Below are 24,355 nucleotides of genomic sequence, written 5' to 3'. Positions count from 1 at the left end.
TATAATACAAAGGATAATACAAAAAAAGGCGTGAACAAAAGGCGTGAACGTAGATATAGATGTATTCCGTTGTTTCCAACGCAACGATAACAGGTACAGCCCGTCGGTCAGCTTGTTTTTATGTTTCACAAAAAAAATATACAAAACATAATACGAAGGTATGAGCGTTGATACCTTACGTTTGTTTCCAACGAAGCGATATGACGTAAAGTCTGTCTATTAGTTTGTTTTTATATACCACAAAAAATACACAAAGGTGTGAACAAAGGTGAACGGACATACCTTGAGCTTGTGTCCAACGACACGATATGAGGTACGGTCTACCGTGATACCCACAGAAAAATTACAATAGAAATAGAACTAGAAGGGTGTGAACGCAAAAGTAGATGTCTTTTGTCTGTTTCCAAAACCGTGGTCCACTGTTCATTGTATCTATCAAGGATAATCGCTATGATGGAATTTCCCTCGGTACATTGAAGCCGTATTGAAGCCACATTCATGTAGCGTCTATTCGTGTTACGACAACGGTGGACAATACAGCTTTCTGTAGTGGGAAATGAATAAATAAGCAGAATACAGAAAGGTGGCAACATAATGCAACTACATATGCATTCATTCTCTTCAGCTATATGCACCATTAGATCTTGTGAATAGAAATATTTCAACGACATTTGTGAGTGCGGGCGTGACTTTCATGATATCTTTTTTGTCTTTTCACTCCACAGATCGCAATTCTGTCGTGTCTTGGGTTCATAATTTCGTTCGGTATTCGTTGTAACATGGGCGTGGCAGTGGTGGACATGACCAACAACGTCACCGTACACGTGGGAGAAGGGGAGAGGCGGCACATCCAGGTGAGCCTGACCTCTGACCTCGTCGCCATCTTGGTTCCTATCGCCATCTTAGGCCACCGAAGTTGTTTTTAACATAGTAGATGTTTTGTTGCTATTTCAATCAAGAAAAAAAGAAAGATGTTCTAAACACGAAATTTTAAGGACATGGTGTTAAACATTTCAACTGTTAATATTATAAAAGTTGTTACTAGAATTTAAGTAACTTTCTTCGAAATATGATCAGCTTATGTTAATGATGTTTAGTCTTCCAGGGAGAAATATAGTGGCTCGCTGATTTGAGTAGACCTGGTAGAGAAAAAAGTCTCATACGTCATAGTAAAAATGTATCTAGTGATAATTGACGACAACAGTTGCATCGAGAAATATGTGTTCCTAAAAGTTATGTACATATATCATCCTTAGAGTATAACACAATACATTAAAAGCCAAGGCATACATTGCTATTCAGTTTTTAGTTTTTAGTCTTGAATTTTTAGTTTTTAGTTTTTAGTTTTTAGTTTTTAATTTTTAGTTTTTAATTTTTAGTTTTTAGTTTAGTGTGCTTGCAGGTAAAGGTCATTGCTGTACATGTATGAACAACATTGTACTAGGGCAGTCACACAGATATGCTAGGCGCCGAGATCTTCCCTATAGTCTGTATCTATATAACATTATCACTATATATAACGTTATCACTCTGTTCTCCCGTCAGAGGGCCGAGTTCCACTGGACTCCCGAAGTCATCGGCATCATCCACGGCTCCTTCTTCTGGGGATACATCGTCACTCAGATTCCTGGCGGTTACCTAGCGACCAGATTTCCCGCCAACAGGTAGGACCCGTTGCTAAGCAACGCAACCACGCCCGAGTGAACATGTCAAGCCTTGTCGTCCCTTCTTTGCGATTTGAAGCATCATCTTTAGTAGGAAGATATTTATTTCACGCCGCGAGGCAAGAACGCGGACTGGTCTAATGGCTCCATCGGCAGGCCTAAACATACCTTCCAGGAACTTGCCCGGTCCTTGTTCAATTATGGGTCCCATTACTCACGAGACAATGTGACCCAGAACTGCCAATTCAAGCCTTAAAGTAATAGCCTGGAATCCAGACTTGCAAAAGCCATGTGATGTATGATGACATAAATCTCTACGGATAACATATCTATGTAGTTTGATACGTCCCAACTTTGAATTAGACCATTTAAAAGCAGCAAGAATGTATTCTATCAATCAATATCTTTCTTATGTCAGAATAGAAATATTTTCGAGGGTGTTGTTTTTCATATATTTAGAACAAAGTAATTTCACATTTAGCTTTAAATTAGACAATTTAAAAGCAGCAAGAATGCATTCTATCAATCAATATCTTTCTTATGTCATAATAGAAATACTTTCGTGAGTGTTGTTTTTCATATATTTAGAACAAAGTAATTTCACGTTTAGCTTTAAATTAGACAATTTAAAAGCAGCAAGAATGCATTCTATCAAACAATATCTTTCTTATGTCATAATAGAAATACTTTCGGGGGTGTTGTTTTGCATAAATTTAGAACAAAGTAATTTCACATTTAGTGTCGAAGTGTTGTAATCATGAAAAGGGCATCTGTGGACATCGAAGGACGCTATAAATTGTATGAACAAAGAAATGGCGGTATATCTGAAGACACAAAAGATTTAAGCATACATTTCTTCGATACAGTCCAGCACGTTAACATTCCGTAATTATTGCTCTCATGCATTACTGAGTTTTCAAATTGAGATTGGATAGAAAAAGAAATGCATCAAGGAGGAATCGTGAGGAACAACATTTTATTGCTGACAAAATTCATCGAGTTTTGCTTCTTTTGATCGAATTTTTCTATATTTTTCTGTTTGAAATGTGGCAAAGGAATCGATTGTTGAGACTGCGTCTATTATTTTATGTTGGGTCGCATAGAAAGATAATTTTTCAACTGGTTTATTAGACAGTGTGAAAGGTTGACTGTTCAGGGATGACATAGAAGTAGAAGAAAGACAGCAATCTGCTACTAGTTTCTCTATCATCATTTTTCGCACACAGTTTGTCATTAATTTTGCATGATGAATATTTTATACTCTACACAATACACAGTTTGGGACATCTACATAGTCGTATTTTTTTTTTGAAGATTCAAACCAGCCAGCGATGAAAGCAAGATATGTGTGATGGTAAAAATCACCTGTCAAGCCCCCATTTCACTAGACGGTGAATTCGCTGCCACAGACACTGCGCCCTCGCATTTTGACGCATCATAGATGAGAAAAACATTAATATTTTGTGTCTTTTGTGGTCATTCAAGTCATACTTTTGCATGGCATTCCAAATATGAAGTCAAGGGTTAAACAAATCCAATTTAGGTCGCAGCGAGATCGAAACGCGTTTGCCACCCTAGTAAAATAAGTCGGGTGTTACAAAACACAAAAAATCGCACTCCTGCGGTCCAATCTAAAGACCTCCTGTGGATATAGTTTTCCGTTATATAACGTCGTTAATATTCACGTGTTCGAGACGGGTTATTGGCCACGGGGGGCTTCAGTGCAGGATGTGTGCACCGGTTCTCGATACGGACTCAATTACCATTTCGGGAGTCGTTCTTTGTGTGCAGTGATGGAGAGACGGGACGCACCCCTCGGGAGTTGGACGGGAAATTAGCCTCGTAACAAACCATCGTTAATTGCTCCATTTTTTTGTGTGTGCAAAATTTATTAAACAGGACACGGTGGCGACACACTCACGTCTTTGACTTATTTCCATACCCTAACCAAAACTAAGGACAATACGTAATTATAAAGCAAACAAAAAGCAAATTATACAAATATGGATCAAGAATTATGAAATGATTTAACAAAGGTGCTCGAAGTTTCATACGAAATTCAGGGAACAAATTATCAGACGAAGAGCGAACGAACGTTACTTGAACAGAGACAGGCTTGCGGAATATATACATTATTTTTCTTACAGGAGGATTTGATGTTTTATTCCCTCTAATGTCAAGCTCAGCGGTGAGAAACCCTACGGAGAGTTTGATGAATGATTCAAGGCCGCGCTAATATCCGTGGTTCCGGAGAAGTCGGCCTGTCGGCAATATTAAAACCGAACGGATTCAGCGAATTTGACGCCTCAATTTATCATCGACGGTCCTGAGTACGCGCTGCGCTGACAACAAAATTCCCGGCGGCGGGAAATTGCGGGCGTTTTGATATAGGAGATATAGCGTGAGTTACGCTCCCCTCCGACTGGGATATTCCGTTAAATCCACCATGAATTTGTCTCTACCAATATTGCACTGATCTGGAGATATACAATTGTCGTCATGTGCGCAGTTAGTCTTTTACGTGACTTCTGAAGAATTACCAAGGATTAAATCTTGCACAAAGTTTCTTCATTTCATTGGTGTTTGGCTTGGCGTAGTGTTGTGTTTTATTGTTTCGTGCGGTGTAGCGTGGAGTTGTGTTAATCCTTGAAATATGTATGAAATATGTATACGCGGCGTAGCAAAGCGTTGTGTCTGTGAACGTTGAAAGTTTCGCTGTGGTTTAGTGTTCGCGGTTTTCGCGGCGAGCTATTCATCGTTAATTTAAAACCATTTCTGAAATTCTTATTCTGTTTTGTCCGCGAACTTAAAAATCACCGCGAACACACAATTTCTCCGTAACGCGAATTTAAATCCCCGCAAACTTAAATCCATTCAGAGTATTCCAGCTAAAAAATATAGCTTAAGAGAAACGGGATACTAAAATATCTTTCTCAACAAGTTAGTCGTGGAAGAATGCTTTTACAACTTTGTGAGAGCAGTGCTTAAAGAATGTTACGTAAGAAGTAGTCTAGGCAATTTAAAAGAAGTGATATTCGAGCTTTCCAGAGAGGTGGGCGATTCCCTCTCACCTGACCTGACTGACAACCGGAGGGAATCCGGCTCTGCGGAAAGTACGGACCGAATTTCCCCCTAGTCCGGACATAACCCCGTGATATTTCACTCCTCCATACTGCCCAACAACGCACCAATAATCAGTACCATCACCTTTTGATCCCCCGCCGTCCAACAAAAGCCCCATAAATCAAGTTAATGGATCCTGGGTAGCCATGCGGCGTCCGAGCGCGCCTCTGCTCAAACCGTCTTCGGCTGACCGGCGCAGAGGCCCGCCCCCGCAATCTGCAAACCGCCGGTCGGCTTACGTACCTGGATTGAACCTGGAAAACTTTTCGCAGAACTTTGAATGCTCTACAAACATAGTTTCGATGGGAACCTCTTTTTGATTGGCCCCGTTTTCAGTTAACCGACCAATCCACGGCTGGAAGAAAACGAGGAAATTAAATCGGATGGAGTCACAACTTCACTTCAATCCTATGCTTGTAGAGTAGAGTTTGACGTTCTCAGTAGATCGTTAATTCGCTTCTTATCTTTTTTAATGAGGATAGATTAAAACATGATTGAAAAAAAACTTTACTACAAGACCCGTGCCTTAAACCTTAGGCAATCACTACGGCAGGAGGCTAGTCCACCTGTAGTTATTTTATCTGCAATTTCTTTTCCAATTTAGATTGACTTCCACGTCACTATTTACGTAAAGAGGCCAACCCGGCGACACAAAAACAAAGATGACAAAGTAGAAAGCCCGACAAAAACGGCTAAAAACTCGTCAAAAACCAGCCGGAACCCCTCTTCTGCTTGGAGAGTACTCATATAGGTGCAGTGCACTGGAAGGAAGGACGACAATGCATGCATACGTTCACATCTGCTAGTACATGATACGCATTTGAAAACAATTTAGCATTTTGCACCTTTGTTCCATTGGAGTAATTCATAAATCGCAGGAGCGATTATGAACTAGGTGAACAGGATTTTATTTTTCTCTGCGCATTTATTCATCTCATATATTGTGTCTTGTATCCACTCCTGTCAACACGAAGCTATCACTCTAAGTCATACCAGAATATCAACATCAGCGATCTCAGAGCTTTCGACAAACTGACAAACCTGCCGTCGGTATGTTCGTTGGTTCTGATTTTGTCTCTGGAACAGCCTAAGCCGTTAAGCTCGCGATTTGTTGCGTGGATTTCCGGCAAGAAAAACTCATTTTAGACGTTTCTCATTTTTGTCACCGCTTGCGGCGATAAAACTCTGTTTGAGAGGGAAACGTTGATAAGTATCTGTTAAAAAACATTGGACTGACGTCACAAGGATGAGTTCAAATAATGTCCTTGTTCAAAAGTGAATGCTAAATGTAGTTTTCAAAGTTCGTCAAGTATCCGGCCAACGCTAGACTCATATTAATCAACTCTGACCGCCAAAGGGGAAATAAACAATGTCATTAACAGATTAACTGGTGCCAAAGAACAGAAATAGAACTATGATTATTTCATGAAGGTCACCGAGGTCAGTAATGCGATGCGGCTGACGTCATGTCGTCCTGGAACCCAGTAATGGTATCAGCCAATCAGCGCCTTCCGATAGTGGTTTGAAACTCGGAGTTCGTAAAGGGGGCCTTCAATGGGAGTTCTGAACTGCAAAGTTGTAACTTCTTCATCCGTTATGTTAGATCTTTCTTGGCGTGTTGATATATTTTTTTATTATTTTTTTTTCTGTGGTGCTATTTTATAAAGACTTCACTCTATAGTAAAACTATCATTTCGTTCCAAAGTCTCTTTGGAGTTGACAACTCTTCTTTTGGATTCGCTCAATTCTGCACTCTTCTATCGGTGTTTATCATTTTGTTGTAACCCCCTCATTTTTTTATGTTTACACCTTTATTTTAGAAGTGATCCTAAGAAGAGACTCTTCTAGTAATCTTCTAGTTTCTTTTCTTTTTTTGTCTGAATCACTTTCAAGTTGATTTTCTGCGCACCTCATGAGGTTTGGACCAAGTAATTTGTGATGATTCATGGTTATGTCAAGAACTGAGCTGTTTTATGAAAATCAAAGTCTCGTTTCAAATCTCGCCTCGAGATCTCGTCTGGAAATCGTGTTCCTGCCGGCGTTGACGTGTCACCTCGCCGCATATCATCCCCACCTCTTCTCCGGCTCTCATATTCCCGACGTCGCCTCCAGTCCGTTCGATTTTTCCCCTCTCTCATCTCGCCCTGATCTCTGAGAGGAAAATCGAAGCTCCTACTGACCCGGATCGATACGCATTTTAAGAGCTCATCACGGAAATCCTGGAAGACATTGCGAGCAAATCGAACCCGGTAAGACAGCCCGATAAGTTGAAGTTGAAGGCGAAAATGACGCCAAAGAGGATGGTCGAGGCTTCGATCGTTTTTCTGCAAAGACTCGATTCAGACACAGATGGCGGTCAGCGTAATTAATCGCGGATTATCGACGGGTGGAAACTACTGAGGCGCGGGTTCAATATGTGTTTCTAGCGCACACACAATGAGATTATTTCTCACAAGAAGCATATTGGGGCACTTTTTTGCTTCCAAATTAGTCTGACATTATTTTTCCTTCCGACCAACATGAACGTATGGAGGGCACGATTACTTCTAACAAATTGAATGTAAAACTCCTTTATTTTACCTTATCGCCAAAGTGGCATTGGTATATTTCGTTATTCTGCTGGTAGTCCCTATGTTCCAAATTTTAGAAATCCAATGCATACTAGCTATTGCAATAGGTAACTCATTTCTAACTGTTAGACAAAACTCACATAGTTCTATGCCATCCAAAGTGCTACATAATATACAAATATTTCTATGTTGTGTTAACCGCATTATGTACATGTCATATTTCTCACATTAAAATAATTTACGGTTCTTTGACTACATCGCTCCATATTTCCATTTACCAAATGTTGAAGTAGATTTTTTTTTAAATTTGGATTGATACTGCAACAAATATGTACTACCTCGATGTACGCAGGCCAACATTCTCCAAACTGCTGTCGGCATTTTATAACCTTCAACGATGAAAAAGGACGAATACTTGTCACGTGCCACCAGTATTTGAATACGATAATCTATAACATACGGATGATATGTCTTCATCACAAACTGGCAAATTTTGTTACGTTAAAACAACGCAGTGGTTTCCGCGTCTACCGAATTTGCACATTCAAAGTGAAGCCATGTTTTCCCTTCCCCATGGGATATGGAAGAATCGAAACATCACACGCGATGTGAGGACTCAGAATATAAAGTAGTCTGACCGTAGAAGTGAAGTTAGTCTCCTTGTTTGTATATTCAAGTCTTAATCATGATGATCATCACTTTTGTTTCCGTGAATTCGATTGTTTTGGTCGCAATACCTGACTGCTCACCCTCTAATGTTCCACTGCAAATTTCAGTAGCATGCGTTGTTTGTAGATCTGCATCTATGTAAATTGTAATGTCAAAGAAACAATAAAATAAACAATAAAAAGGAGTAACCGAATTATCACTATACAAACTGGGACGTTTGTTTTATTGTGGCTCGTTGATTCAATTTTTGTTTGTTTTACCCTATACATGTATGTATATCGTTTCTGTTCCCGGCCTGTCCAAAATCTAAAAGACTGACGAGTAAAACTGTTACTAATAGTACGATACATTTTTTCAAGTATCAAGAATCCAAGCGAGCTTGAGTTCGTGAGTGGACGGGGTTTTGATACGAAGCTTAATGCATTTCTGTTATTTTCGTTTCTGCAGGATATTCGGTCTCAGCATTCTATCCACCTCCTCTTTAAAACCTAGAATCTGTATCTGTATGGCCGGTATAACCACCCTTCGGCGTAACACACCAGCTAATGCAACAATGCTCTAAACAAGCTTGCCCATGTCAGTGAATGCCTTCATCAAGTAATGCCATACATTGCACCATGTACGATTGTTGAGCAATAAAGTTAATTCAGTTTTGTTGTTTTCGTTTCTGCAGGATATTCGGTCTCGCAATCGTGTCCACTGCCTCTTGCAACTAGAATCTGTATCTGTATCTGTATGGCCGGTATAACAACCTTCGACGTAACTCACCAGCCAATGCAACAATGCTCTAAGCAAGCTTGCACATGTTAGTGAATGCCTTTATTAAGCTTTTTGCTGTTTTCGTTTCTGCAGGATATTCGGTCTCGCCATCCTGTCCACCGCCTCGCTCAACATGCTGATCCCCGCCGCCGCCAAGGTGCACTACGGCTGCGTCATCGCTGTCAGGATACTGCAAGGACTGGTGGAGGTACGTCACACAACAAACAAACAAATAAGCAAGCAAACAAACAAACAAGCATATTAATGAGATTTATGCAAGATCTTATTTTGGTTGAAAAAAGTATGGATTTTGAAGTACAATACGCCGCATATGCATTTATTTGAGGGCTGTATTGTATTTTTCCGTCTTCTCCTGAAGAAGTCTTTGCTTGCTACTATGAGGTGGTTTGTGGTTTTCAAAAAAATGGGCAAGTAGACATAAACTGGATGAAATAATATCATTCATTAAAGGTGCCCTAAGCTATTTCAGGGAGTAAAACTGGAAATACTCTGGATAAAGCTCGGATTTTCAATGAGTTCACACCACAAAACAACATCGCATCTTTGCTCCATGATGTCGATATGCAATGGGATAGTCTTATCTAAACTTACTATGGATAGAAATCACTAAAAACTTAATTTTGAAACTACGACTTTCAACGCCCTAATATTGCTTAGGTTGCCTTTAAGCGACCAAAAATTGCATTGGTAGTTAGAACGAACTCCATTCATAAAAAAGTGCATTTCGTAAGATTTGTGTGTTTTGTTGCTTTTCAAATCACACTTTTACGCCATATTCATTTGATAAAGTCATAGGTGCCACAAGTCCAATTTTAGTCGCTCAGCAGTGTTCATCCTGCCCTAAAGAAGCGAGGATCTTTGTACCGGTACAGCTGACGCGGCCGGACCAAAAGGTTCACTGTCAGCGAAGCTTACCGTCAGCTCTAACCGATGGCCTTTTCTCCCTTCACTGATGACAGATGGGTTTAGCGATGATAAGCTACAACTGAACGCTCAGAACAAATAGTTCTGCTAGAGCGTAGGCGTAGGATGTATGGTCTGCGTAGTAATAACCCGTTATGGTGGCAGAAATGACTCGGACAAATTGCAGCGCGTCAGCGTCACGTAATGGTTGACGCTGCCCGAGGGTCGTAGGAAGCCCACTGTTTAATAACCGCTGGGTAGAAATTTGTGGGGAACGTGGGCGCAGCCATCTGTTGGGAGACTAGCTCGTTCGTATGTCGTATATCAAATGGGTATCTGCTGTGTCACGATTCTCATTAGTCACAAGAAAACAGGAAAGTGATCTCGAACAGTCTAGTTCGAATGAACTCAATGAACACATGAGCTAATCTTCCACTGGTCGTGACAGGAAGACAGACGCTATATACCGTATTTACAGGTTTATTGTACCTGGGAAATTCCCCTAGCTCTTCTCGACAAGCACAATGGACAGTGGACCATGGCTTAAAGTCCCATCCTAATGACTGCGACCTTTTCCGGTAGCGCGCATGTCGGGTGAGCGACACAGCCAAGATCGAACCCGGGGCTTCTAGCTCCAGAGGCAAGATCGCTACCCACTGGACTACGCACGCTACGCTAGAAGTTACTGACATTGTCTTGGATGCATAAAGAGCTTCATTGTACACAAAACACAGACGTGCATTCCGTTAGTATCAGCTAAAAGTGGGCGGCAATAATCTCAAACTCAATATCTTATTTCACTGTAACGACGATTGCGCTAACTCCAGTAACTCTTTCCCTCGTATGTTGATTTTCTGTGAACCTCTAGTTGGTCTATCGCGAACCCAGTAGCAAATTCGTTTGTTTGTGTTTGTTTTTTCCCCTGAATTCGCATTCCTCGTATTCTTATAGAAAGCCTGGTATTAAACGCTAGATGACAGAACACAGGTACTTCGTTTCTTTCCCGACTAGAAAATGAAGATTTTGCTCCTCTTAGTGTATCTGTCTGCCAGCTATTCGTATACCAAGAAGAATGAGGTTGTTTGTTAAACTTCCCTGTGTTTCAACAGTCTGCCCCCCCCTGCTATTAGAAAGATGTACGCGTGCCCTACAGCTAGGGACCTTTATGTAACAAGGATATTGAGATATTCATGAACGATAGGCAAGTAATTCGTCACTGTCGGAACCGTTACACTTAGGCAGTACCTCAGCACCATATGTCTGTCACTTTGTATCAATACGCGCCTCTGACGCCCGCTTATTATCTCCGCAGGAGTGTATTCCTCCGCGGTACGCAGAAAATAACACGGCAAATTTATTTCCCACGGACTACAAACTTAGACATACATCCCGGGAAACGAATTCTTTAGTAATGCTCTCGAAGGACAAGTTTACAGTCGTTGTCGGAAACTAATGGAGCAATTTCGTGCCGCGAAAACGGAGATGACTAGTAATCAGACCGTGGCATGCTGTTCACTACAGATTCATCTTCAATAATTGTCGATGCCAGCGTGAAATAGCAGCACGTTTTCTGAACGGAAAACAATACACACATCCAGTTGTCTCATCAAAAGAGGCCGGTATAGAAAAATTATATATACGAAAGAATTTGTAAGTATTGCAGTACAAATGCCGTGGAAGACGAAATACACTTTATTGCAAACTGTTCATTTCATGATAATGCACGAAATGAGTTGCCAAATCAGACCACTAAAATTTATCCGAATTTTTCTAAGCTTACAGACAAAGAAAAGACTTTTCTTCTTTTAACTACCAAAAACCCACAAATTATAGAAAAGGTGGGACATTGCGTCTTCCATTGCTTACAAAAAAAGAAGTCAAACGCTTCACTAGTTATACAAAATTACTTCTTTTATAATCTAGTTTAGCCGCTTTTTATACCTATTGTGTACCATGTTCTTTTATCTAATGTTATTTGCAATTAGCCTTCGCGCAGGAATTTGTAATCAACTTAATATTATTAAGTGTGGAGTATTCCAGGTAAACGGAAATAAGGATGCATTCCTTCGAACGAAAATGGTTTTCTGCTATCTGCGTGTGATGGGTCATAACGCCATGATGAACCTTGAAATTCTGTGAGATTGCTGTTCGGGTAATAGTAATACTGGGTTCGCCAAAAAAAGATACTCAAGTTACCATTATATTGAACCATCTGAAATTATCTTCACTTCATTGGCATATCCATTCAGAGTTTTGGTATAAGACCTAGTTTTTCCAGATCTTTCTTTAGTCACTGACGAAAGATTGCGGATGCTGTCTGAAACGTCTGACTGTTTCAAAATTTTATCCAGTTGCTTGAGTAACTATTTTTGGCGTATCTTATTACCTGAATGTCTAACCTTCATCAACGTATCAAGGATTAATACTGGATTCTTTTCTCATTGGTCTGGGCTTACTGACCACAATTTATACGGTGACAAAACTTTGTTTGGTCTTTCTATGTGTTCAGTATTTTTTTCTTCTTTAACCACCTGGAACGACTCTAATTAACAAACAAAATATCAACTATCATTCCCACTTCGCAAGAGATTTCCAGAAACTGTCACTCGGCTATGTTTGTGTATGGTGCACCGGTGTGCTTTGTCATTATCATTAAGATCTCTTGATTACAATTAAGGTCGGAGATGCATATTCCACAAACTGTATATATATGCTGCCCTCTTTTGAACATTTTGCTTGATATTCCGAAAGTTGCGTCTCCAGAGACAGTCTTGGCGGAGAATAATGGAGGGGCTATCGATTTCTAAAACCACTCTGTCGTTTCCAGTCATCAGACAAGACTTTCCCCTTAACCTTGAAATGCCCTTCACCCGCCCACCGCCATCTTGATCTGACAGGCCGACATCGCCCGGGGTAGGAAAGGCGGAGAGATACATGTAGTGATTAGGCTGGCGTGACGTCAGTAGCAAAATTAGTCCCATCCATCACTTCCTGCTGACAGTGCGCGATCCATCGTGTTGTGAATGGGGCATCAATGGGCATCACAATGCACTCCACTTCTTCGGAACTGTCTTAGTAGAACATTTAAGATAACGTGTCGTTGTATTCGTTTGATCAGATCGGACATCAGCCCAAAGCCATACGAACCTTCGTTCAGGAATTCTTTCAAATGAATGGCTTTTTCAGGCATTACCGAATGCTTATTTCATGTGAAACCAGATAAAGTTTATTCAAAAGGCTATGGAAGACAACAAGTAAAGAAAAAGAAGCTGTTATTAACATCTAAGTTGATCTTAAAGTAGAGTGGGCCCATTCTTCAGCAAACCGACGTCTATTGCACCACGGTCATCCCAAAGACATCTGCAGTCGCATAGCTCCCGTTTAGAACTTTATTTTTTTGCAAATAAAGAAAGAGCAGCTACTACAATAGCTACATTTAAGTTTAGCTTACTTCTTCAATGAACATACATTGTATCTGCCTGTGCGCTAGGGTATACAATTGTTTGTACCAGTCATGTTGTTTATGTGCATTGCATTATGATATCTAACGCAGGGTGAGTCCTTGTCATCATGACTGATAATCAAATAAATAAAAGCTACCAGCTGTCGACACCGTTGTGTTTCTGTCCAGAGGAATCTGCTGAAATGCCGTCATAGTACATGTCGGAGTCATAACTCATTGAAACTGCTTCTAAGTGTTAGAAATTCCACCCAAGATAATACAAGGACATAGTCTCATCCCAGGCTACAAACTTTATTTTACTAATTATAAAAAGACTACTCTATATGTGACTATGTACTGCAAAGTCACATATAGAGTAGTGAAATTTAAGTTATAGAAGCTGCAATACTTTGTATCATATACAAGTGTTGTGCAACTAGTAAATAATGCTGATGTTTTCCCGTATACAGGGTGTGACCTACCCTGCCCAGCACGGTATCTGGAGTAAGTGGGCTCCTCCACTGGAGAGGAGTAGACTCGTCACCATGTCCTTCTGCGGTAAGAAAATCTTCTTTTTTCCTTCTTCTTTTTGATCTAGATTATATTTTCCTTTCTTTTTGATCTAGATTATTTTTTCCTTTCTTTTTGATCTAGATTATTTTTCCTTTCTTTTTGATCTAGATCATTTTTTCCTTTCTTTTTAATCTGATTATTTTTTCCTTTCTTTTTGATCTAGATTATCTTTTCCTTTCTTTTTGATCAAGATTACCCTTTCCTTTCTTTTTGATGTAGATTATTTTTCCTTTCTTTTTGATCTAGATTATTTTTTACCTTTCTTTTTGATCCAGATTATTTTTTCCTTTCTTTTTGATCTAGATTATCTTTTCCTTTCTTTTTATCTAGATTATCTTTTCTTTTCTTTTTGATCTAGATTATATTTTCCTTTCTTTTTGATCTAGATCATCATGTTTCTTCACGGTATTACGCTGCATTCAAAGACCATTTAAAAAAAACATAAGATTACGATGGATGACCATGAAAAGTACATTGAGAAAATATATAGATTATCTGTAATGATACCGATGGTAACTGCAACTGTATATTTTGTCTGTGTTCATTTGAACATTCTGCATATGTTGCCTTTCATGTTGTTTTGATGCCACGTCCGTTGAAATTAGTTAGAGAAATCGGAAGCGTCAACCTAAATGGTGGTAAAATTTCCATCATACAGAGCAAAGAAGAAGTTTTCATCATACAGAGCAAAGAAGAAGTTTCTATCATGCAGAGCAAAGAAGAAAGCCCGCGCTGATCACATCTTTATACAAGATTCCCACCAATGATTTATCAAATTAGAATTGCATTCAATAAATTCTTCATTTTTGCTATGATGCCAAAGTCCAACATCTTCATGATATTACATATCGTTGTGCATACATAAAACGTCAAGAGCTTTATGTCTCTCATACTGATATGGTACAGATGACTCACAGAGAAATACATCCCTCGAAATATCGATTTATTTGAAATATCACCAGGCATGATTCATTCAGGATGTAATGTTTGACATCACAGGTTGGTTGATCAATAAGGTTACGGACTGATGACGATCGCGGTTTTATGCGTGTTGGCTTGATTTGTTTCAAAGCTTGACCGTGTCTCGTTATTTAATTGTGGAACTTCTGATTTTCGGAAATTGAATAGATTTTTTCGTTCAGTTGTTAGACTTTTATTTCAATTGAAACAAATAAATCTGAAGCTACAGACGTACAAAGCACTTACATGTATTAAGTTTATTGCTCAGAAGGTTGTTCAATTAATATATTGTACATTTAAGTCTAGCAGCGTTAAGTCTGTCGCCACAAAACAGTGCATGACGCTTTCCTAACGTCTCCCTCCTTGGTGCAATCTTTACATTAGAGCCTGCCATAACTCAAGACACAGTCAAGACGTAAAGTGCTTGACCCTATGCTTGTACATCCATTTATCATTCTGTCTTGCGGCTTAAAGCCATCTTGCTTCCTCAACCCGACGATGCCTTTTAAGGAGTCGTGAAAAGTAGCCAATGGGCAAGAGATATCCTGACCCCTACGTGTGACCTTTGCCTGATGTGTTAAACTTGCCAACTATCGAGACGAAACGTGATGGCTGACCTCTAATGGCGTGTGACCTTCCGAGGTTCTCCTTGCTTCTTAACCGCAGTGTATGTTGGGAAGGCGACGCCATTCTGTCAAAAGAGAAGATATGTTGGCCAGCCCCTGGGGCGACCATTTCCCTTCATTCTTATTCTTGGGTTATGACGAATAATAAAGGCACATCAAATTTTATTCCCGTTCTGTATGCATTGAATATCGACCAGTTTTGTTGAAAATTTCTACAGGGCCCCAGAACTCACAATCGGGAATAATTTGCCCATATACGATTAAACAGACTGCACTGAATCACAGAATGGATGCGTGCGCCATAGGGCTTCAAGCATGCGTTTGCTTGATGGATCTGTGATTCTTTAATGCCTGACATTTATCATTTGTCCACTTGCGTCATTCAGGTTCCGTTAAAGAAACAGAGGGATAAAGAAGTAAGACATCTGATGTGGTCGGGGCTTGTATGAAGAAATGGCGATGACGTGATAAATTGACATTAGTTGTTTCAGTGACATTCTGAGCTCATCGGGTGGTGGATACAACTTGGGACTCATTCCGTTCGGAATGTCCGTTTGACCCACAATTTCTGCACTAACATCCGGATCCGTAGGGCCCACATGAACACATTAGCCGATGCTCCAGTAAAAAGAGCGATTGTGGAATGCCAACAAAAGATTTTCAGATTGCCTCTTTCTCCATTGCAGAGGAAAACAAGTATGAGAATCCAAAGTTGCAGCTTGTTGGTTTTCGTCGGATAGGGGCATTCTGTTTGCTCCTGTAAAACATAATTACGAGATATTAAGATTATCCGATAGGTGATTTACACATCAACTCACAAAAACTTTATCTAGCGTCTGTGTAGCCTTACTACAGCCTTTTTACACAGATATCTTCATTGGATGCCTTTCATAGCAAGGATACACCAGTGAAAAGACATTGCCCTACAAATGGAAACGGCCATATAGTCTTTCTAAGTAGTATGTGAATACGCCAAAAATAGTTACTCAAGCAATTGGATAGAATTATCTTGAAACAGTCAGACGTTTTAGACAGCATCCGCTATCTTTCGTCAGTGACAGTCACGACGAAAGATAGCGGATGCTGCCTGAAACGTCTGACTGTTTCAAAAATTTGTAAAGTTGCTTGAGTAACCATTTTTGGCATGTCTTTTTACCTGGATGTCTAACCTTCATCAACGTAGCATGTGAATAGTTTACCTACATGTACATTTGAAACATGTTCATTCAGATTTTACCATATAATATTTCCCACATCTTTCCCCTCAGGCTCGTACGCAGGAGCCGTGGTGAGCATGCCCCTGTCGGGCCTCCTTACTGACTACGCCGGCTGGCCATGTCCGTTCTACGTTTACGGTTAGTTCACACGGTTATTACGTACAGCTATATTGCCTCGGTGCCGACTTATATCTGTCTAAATGTTTAATTTGCCATTGCAGCAAGTTGCAAAGAAGCATTAACTGCAACTAATATGCCATATAACAAAAGCTCGGCATTCCGCCCTTTATCCTGCAAGGTGTTAGGATGATTATTGGGACTGCTGAAGATTTGACTCCTCCCGTCAAAGAAGGAATAGCTTGAGCCGTTCTAAAATGACTTCAGAAAGCGTACTAAGCCCCGTTCTCGAATGAAGACGTCACGACTTGTCCCCCTCGAGTACTGAGTGTCCTTGGAAGATCCCCCGCTCATTCCGTCTCCATCTGACATCTTAACGAGCGGAGAGACCTCCCCGCAAGCCTCTGCAAAATTACCAGCATAAAGAGACTTCCAAAAGAGGTGCCGAGGAAGCCGCCGTGGTGTCATTCGGCGGTTTGGTCTTAAGGCCCCAGGTTTCTATGGGATGATTGCTTTTCTTTCTGAGAGTTTTAACAATAAACGATCCCGTGAGCACATTTATTCATTCAACTTGTTTCAGCTGAACGATGTATGACCTGACTAGATTCTATCATACAATCTTTTTCTACGCAACAAAAGTACAGCAAGGGGGTGTCCCTGTGGTGTAGTGGTCTGCGCTTCTGTTACTTACCACATCTGGCTCTGATAGCTTGAAACCAGAAGGCCCGAGTTCAACTCCCGGGTAGTACACCCCTGGACAAGAGGCGCATTGAGTCATATCAAATACTTTATAAAAATGGTACATACTTATGAAACAGTATGGAAATTAAACACACTCCACTGCCAGTGCACCACAGTGTGGCCCAGGGCTATGAAACGGGGATGGGCACCGCCCTATGCACCTTATGGTGTGGGAGGATTTTAACTATTTTAACTAAATGTGCAGCGACTTTGGTAAGGTCTCCCGGGGCCCCATCGTACAGACGAGACGGCGATCGCGCTGCGACCTCGCTGCGACCTCGCTGCGACCTAAATTGTATTCATGTAACTCTTCAGTTCATAATTGTAATGTATCATCTGCATACGGTCATTGAAATGTAACAAGACTGAATGCATTTTGGCATATCGTTGACGTAGGTGATGAATAGCAGGAGTCCGAGTATGGCTCCCTGGGGTACTCCGTATTTTACTTACAACCTGTGACGTAAAAGTATCACTGAAAATGCAAACTAACACACAAAAAGGTAGAAGGATCAGGTTTTCGTATCTATGGAATTCGTTGAATGCTCTATCAAATGGGTGCCCTTGTAAAATGGGGGGGGGGGAAGGCCTTATTTTTAATAATGTGTTTGGAACTTGAAGCCAAACTTTTTCCAAGGTCAAGAAGGAAGCCTTACCACAAGCCAGAAACATGGAAATAAATCAAGTCTGCCAAAACACATGTGATTTCCCCAAACTCCCAATTATCTTAGCTCTGGTCTTTAGAGCGTAGTGACATTTGCTCACCAAAAAAAGCTCCTAATCTTATTCTTTCTATCTACTCGTACCCGGCGCCATTAGACAACTGTTTGTATCCCACACGGGCGCATCATTAAATGTACACCTGCAAACATTTCAGCGTGGGCTCTTCTACTTCCTCATTACTGTTAACAACTGCTTATTACTGACCCAAAGGGACGATACTCGCTCGGTTTGAACGTCTCTGACCCGGGACTTCGTTATCTGGGCAATGAACCCAGAACTTTGTTTGATCTTTTTTTTCCTGAAGTTTGTTGAGGCAGCTGACGAGTTAGATTGCTCTTGGTTGGCTGCTCCAACTGCCGGAAAAAAAGTGCAGCCTTGGGTTCATCGTGCCGCAGCCGTGGGCGGTAACGAGGGACGGTGCCGGGACGATGGGCCGATCGGTCCGAGCACGCGCTGGGGCTTCATCGATCGGACTACGGGTCAATGGGGAAGGCGTGGGCGTTCTGATTTCCCGCTCCCTAATCGACAAAAGCGACAATTACGCGTAAATTTGGCATTTAAGAACGGGAAGGAACCCTACGGTGGCCGATTTCTCCCGGTATTTTGGGACGAGAGGCAGCACAAAAGGTCCTGAGATAATGTCCCAATGGTGCACTCGGAAATGTTGTATGTGATGTGCATAGTTACGACTGTGGCATTGTAGCACACACGTGAGTCTCATAGACTTAACAATCGTAAGCATTGCAGGTACAACGGTCCCATCGGTGCACGTAATGTTTTTCTTTCACACAAAAGTAGGCAAACCTAAAAGCTTTTGCATGATGGAACATTGACCTTTTTGGAGAAGTCTCATTTTGGTTGCCCTTGGCAAAGGCACTTAACATTTTTTTCTTCTAAAAAGGCACTTTATATGACTTTCCTCACTCCACCCAGGCGTAAAAATGAGTACCTGACTTCGTTAAGGGAGGTAAAATACGGTGAAAAGAGAGGGATGGGTTCCGCCTTCCAATACCGTGCTTTAAAGGCCTAGACACTGCCGGTAACAACCCACTACCCCAAACGGCCTCAAAAAAGGCTATGGGATTACATTTACCATTTCAATCGCACACTTTGCGGTATTGAGATTATTAATCGTCACCTTTCGTTTCTGAGATGCATGTATTCCTTTATGTCACTGTTGCATTAGACAACATATCGATCGTAGCTGATTTTGATTTTCCTTACGTTTAACATTACTGAAAGATACGACTCTGACTCGGAAACAGCTAGCACAACTCTCCCTTTGAAGGAATCCCGCAGTGTGTTGGGGGCTGCCTCACATTTCTGTTGATGTGAAGAATAAAAGGGAAAGGCGAAAGATGAAACAAATGACTCACGCCGAGATAGCAAAGTGCTTTATGCCAGGAATCGCGGTCACCTTGCTGAAAACTGGGTTTTCCGTGGAATATTTCCACAGAGACCAGGGGGTTATGATCTCTTATTCTTAAGCCCCCCGGACGGCGCTCTCACTGCGACCTTGCTGTGACCTATAAGCTGGATTTGTGTAATCCTTGATATCATGATTTGAATATCATGCAGAATGCAAAAGTATGACTGAAAATACAAAGAAACAAACAAAGCTGTAAAAATCCGTGAATAGTTTCATCAGGTTGGTAAGTCACTGAATAAAAATACTCTTTTTACACAACCAAGAGATTTATTCCACCGACATTTCGGTGACCATACGTCACCTTCTTCAACGCAATTCTGACTGGTTCACATAGCAGTCACGTTTGGGACCGCATCCTTAATAAATAGATGACAATCGTTGCATTGTATTTGATCGATAGTTGTGTATGTGATACACGTCTGAACGTTTGGGACCGCATAGTGATGTCATCTCCTGTGATTGTACATATGTAAATATTTTGCGTTTGGGAATGCATCTCATTATGTAGCCCTAGTGGAATGGAGGTATAAGTAGAAGGCTACCCCAGGAAGGAGTACAACTGCTGGAATATTGATGTCAAAGAGGGGCGGGGTCCTAGTACCAGGCCTTGTGGAACGTGTTATGCTTTACTCTGGCACGCAACATGAGAAAATGAGCGTTGGGCGTTGGTGAGCATGAATTATGTATGGCACCGACCCCACGGAGGTTAGGGAAACGCAGCGTGTACTAACAGCCACACCGTGATGCCCTTCAGAGTCACATTATTGCCATTATCATTTATCAAGTACCCGCAGTAACATTCTGTCATCCTGAATTTTACTGATATAATGATGATACAAAAGTGACCCCCTCCTTCTGTTAAGATTGTAAACGCGAAAGATGAAAGAGAGTCTAGCCATAAAAGCTCAATTTAGTGCGCAGGTACACTACCAAAAATCTTCTTTTCTTATTTTTTCTTATTTTTCGTGTTTTCTTATGTTGAGAAAGATTTTCTTATACAAAGAGCCTTCGGGCAGGAATTTGCAATAAACGTATTATTAACATCTGTAACCCACTGTCCCTACGGCATCAATAATGCTATGGAACCTTTACCTTTTGCCAACAAGGTTTATGCATTCATTGGTCACAATACGCTCAAAATGGCCAGTCTGACACCGCTTTGATTACCAAGTCTCAACCACTGATTAGTTTCCTGCTCGTGAAAACTTTGATTTGTCCGTTTGAAAACATAGTCAGTGGAAACGCTTTTGTAATTCGGAAGTACAACACGGGAAAGCGCGGTTTGTAGACACTTCCTAGATCTACACTTTACCACCACTGATAACGCGTTCGATACGTTGGACAAGACCGTCGCTATTACCAAGTTGTAAAAAACATATAAAGCCTACGGACACGCGTCCAATTACATTCCTCGTAGGAAGGTGCCATAAAGGGGCACGCGTCTCCTACAAATTCTCATATCTGACGTCGACCCGTAATCTTAGCCACAAGGCAGGTGCCTATGAGAGCACGGTCACGTCACAGTCGCCGGGTAACAGAAAAAATGAAACTTGAGGACATTGTTTGGATATGTACTACACATTTCAAGCTTGTGACGGAAAATGTTGCCATAGGCGACGTTGTGCCCTCGGGTGTTTTTTACTTAGAGAGATATATTTGTGAGAGATATACTTGGGTATCTTTTTTTATAGCCCTGCTGAAAACTAAAGGACATTAACACTTAAACCTCCATGACCTCCATTCCACTATTGCAGCGACCGCCATACGGCCGAGCGCTAGATAAAAAAGACGAATAATTTTCCGCTCTGTGCGCTTTGTTGTCTTTTTAGTCATATTTTCACATGTTGCATGATATTGCAATAATGAAGTCAAGAGTTACACAAATCCAGTTCAGGTCGCAGCAAAGTCGCAGCTCGATCGACGTCTATACTAGCGTGAGGGTCTTAAGAATTTCAGGTCAATTTGAAACCCAATATAGCCATACCGCAGAGAAAGCTGTTCTCCATTACAGCTAGTATATGAAGATATCTGGAAGCACTTAAACGATATCAAATTTCTGTCCAAATGATCACCTGTTTCAAACCCGTCTATCTAATTTAACCTCTTTCTCAATTATCACTAATGGCGAGGTGCAGAATCTAACGCAAGCTGATGACTGGGACGCGTGGAATTACGTGAGCCCTGGTGACTCGTGCGGGGGTGTTTTGGGGGGGGAAACGTTGATTGGAAGATGTAAAATACACTTGACTGATCTTTCTAATGGCCATTAAAACCTGGGACAGATTGCTGTCTCCTTGCTGAATTAATGTGTAGTTGATAATAGGCAACGCAGCTCGCTTAATGTATCTAACTTGCTTTAAAGACTCTGTGTGTGAATCTTCACGACGTGTATCTTCACTGTTTCTGCTAAGTAAACACACCTTTCCACTAGACTAGAGGTTGCGGTCGCTGAATGACAAAAATGTAACAGGTCGCTGAAAGAATTTCATGCATAAAGAACGATTTTTTTCAAAATTTTGTGTGTTTTGCTGTCTTTTAAGCCATACTTTAACAACTTGAATCATATTCAAATTATGAATACAAGGGTCCACAACACAAATATACCCGATTTTGGTCACTGTAACTTTAATCAGCGATTGCCGTCAAGAGGAAAGGGGCCTAAGAAAGATTTTGTAGTGCTCTTTTCTTAATACACCCGGATGTAGTCTTGATTAATACATAACATTAATGTGTCAATCAGTCTATAGCACTTTTTCATTGCCGTCGCCGTAGGCAAACGGGTTATATTTTTCGGTCGGGATTTGTGGAGTGATGGTGTTGGCGATATAACTCTTGATGCCATGATATGAATGGATGTTGGTGATTTTTGGTAGGTAAGTTACTGTTGGGAAGACAAAGGTCAAGTTCGAAGATGGGCCTTCTAGCGGTTTCGTCGGTGCTGCAGTGGACCTTTTGTGCTCGTTGGTTTGTTTGTTTGTTGGTGGTATAACTCGTTATCACTGAGAAGGCGAGATAAAGTGAAGATTTTTTTTCTGTCCACAGGTGCGGCAGGAATGATCTGGTTCATCGGATGGATGCTGATCGCCTACGAGAGCCCCGCCGCCCACCCCACAATCACACAGGCTGAGAGGATATACATTGAGGACAGTATAGGCGGGTCCACAAAGCGTACCCTTGTAAGTGAGATTGAAACCCTAGACATACATTCAGTTTATGTTAATTCAAGTCAAGTATGTTAAGTTATCCTTTCTGTATCCTGATTTGTTATGAATTGTAAGGGCTCCCATGAACACTGAAGGGACTACCCTAAAGATTTATGAATAAGTAACTAAATAGATAAAACAATGAGAGACAGACAGACAGACAGACGCGCTGACATATAGATAGACACGCAGAGAGAAACATACAACGCTCATACAAGTGTCACTTAAACTGTTGAATCAATTTAGATATGGATTTGGCATATAGATACTTTCATACATTGTTTTCAAAAGTAATGAATGAATGACAGAATAAGGGAAAATACTTGGTCACAATATCGACGACGATAAGCATCATTATCATTAATAGTAAGGAGACTCAGGTTGAAATATGCTAGATAAAACAGGCGTGTACACACCCATCCAAAGACAGAAAATCAACAAATGTAATAGAGACCAGGAGTTCGATTTCCAATACTTGGATGGCGCTCAAATAATTTGATTGTTGGCAGATTGAAAAATCGTTTATTTTGAAATTGGGCTCTTGAAGAATAAGCCGGGTATGATGAAAGAATTTACGTTGTTCACAGTCGATTGACCACTCATCTAACCGTCCAGCACTAGTACAGCCAATGAGCAAACACACTTCGAGCTGAAATTTTTAAACCACATCCAGAGATCAAAAGGAGATACGTTGCTCAAGGAACGCGCAATTAAGTCCAACCCTATTGCTGTTCTGAACAGATTTCTGATGTAGATTGATAAGGTGATCAAGTTTATGCATGAACATATCATCATCGATGATTTTTAGATAAAACACTCATCATCATCATCCACTGGTTTCTGCATCTACAGTCTTTGAAACGTCCTCCAGCTTCATTCAGTCTTACTCCATCTTCCTCCACTGCGTCTTGCAACTTGCAAGGTCTCTTTAAGTTAGCTCATTGAGTTTTTTTCTGTTGTAGGGGGGCCTTGTTCTCTGTGCTTCAGATTTCCCTTCAGTATACTGATAAGACGCTACACTGCAGCATCTGTACGCCCAAAATAATCACATAATAATTGATCAGCATTGCTGTATACTTTTGAAAAATCTACGACATTGATTGGATTTTGTCTTGCAATGGTATGTGGTAGCTTTAGTTTGTTTTATTTTACTTTTATGATCTTAGTTATTTTGCAACACTACTTTGCACTACACAGTGGTGCACAGACAGACATTGATGGTATCGTGCACCACACATTCCACATTACAGAACACATTACACTCTACATCGTTGGTACACGAATATTCTTCGAACAGTGACTTGATAAAAGGTAGACAAGTGAAATACTAAACTCCAAATTTTCGACGTCTAGTCTGTACGTCTTGTTCACGGAGTGCCCTAGTCTCGCGAGAACACGAGACTAGGCCGAGACTTGTAAACATCGTTGTTTTTGACAGGACATGAAGACCCCGTGGGCGAAGTTCTTCACTTCCATGCCAGTGTATGCCATCATCGTGGCCAACTTCTGCCGCTCCTGGACCTTCTACCTGCTCCTCATCTCGCAACCGTCCTACTTCGAAGAGGTCTTCGGCTTTGACATCTCACAGGTAATCTTTTTCACATCTTGAATGAAT

At 40.9% G+C, this 24,355-nt stretch overlaps 1 protein-coding gene across 2 annotated transcripts in view; it reads left to right on the top strand.

Moving 5' to 3' along the window:
* Positions 1-24,355, top strand: part of LOC136431236 (vesicular glutamate transporter 1-like) — a 65,009-nt gene that overhangs the window by 28,656 nt on the left and 11,998 nt on the right. For both annotated transcript variants that reach the window (XM_066422558.1, XM_066422557.1), the window contains exons 4-10: positions 726-854; positions 1,546-1,664; positions 8,879-8,993; positions 13,622-13,709; positions 16,579-16,665; positions 22,580-22,713; positions 24,179-24,328. In XM_066422558.1, the coding sequence (XP_066278655.1) occupies positions 726-854; positions 1,546-1,664; positions 8,879-8,993; positions 13,622-13,709; positions 16,579-16,665; positions 22,580-22,713; positions 24,179-24,328 (822 nt within the window). The remainder of the gene's footprint in view (positions 1-725; positions 855-1,545; positions 1,665-8,878; positions 8,994-13,621; positions 13,710-16,578; positions 16,666-22,579; positions 22,714-24,178; positions 24,329-24,355) is intronic.

The sequence above is a fragment of the Branchiostoma lanceolatum genome, chromosome 3, assembly GCF_035083965.1.
Source record: "Branchiostoma lanceolatum isolate klBraLanc5 chromosome 3, klBraLanc5.hap2, whole genome shotgun sequence".
Lineage (NCBI taxonomy): Eukaryota > Metazoa > Chordata > Leptocardii > Amphioxiformes > Branchiostomatidae > Branchiostoma > Branchiostoma lanceolatum.
The sequence above is the reverse complement of the archived record's forward strand: the minus strand, read 5'-3'. Positions and strand labels throughout refer to the sequence as shown.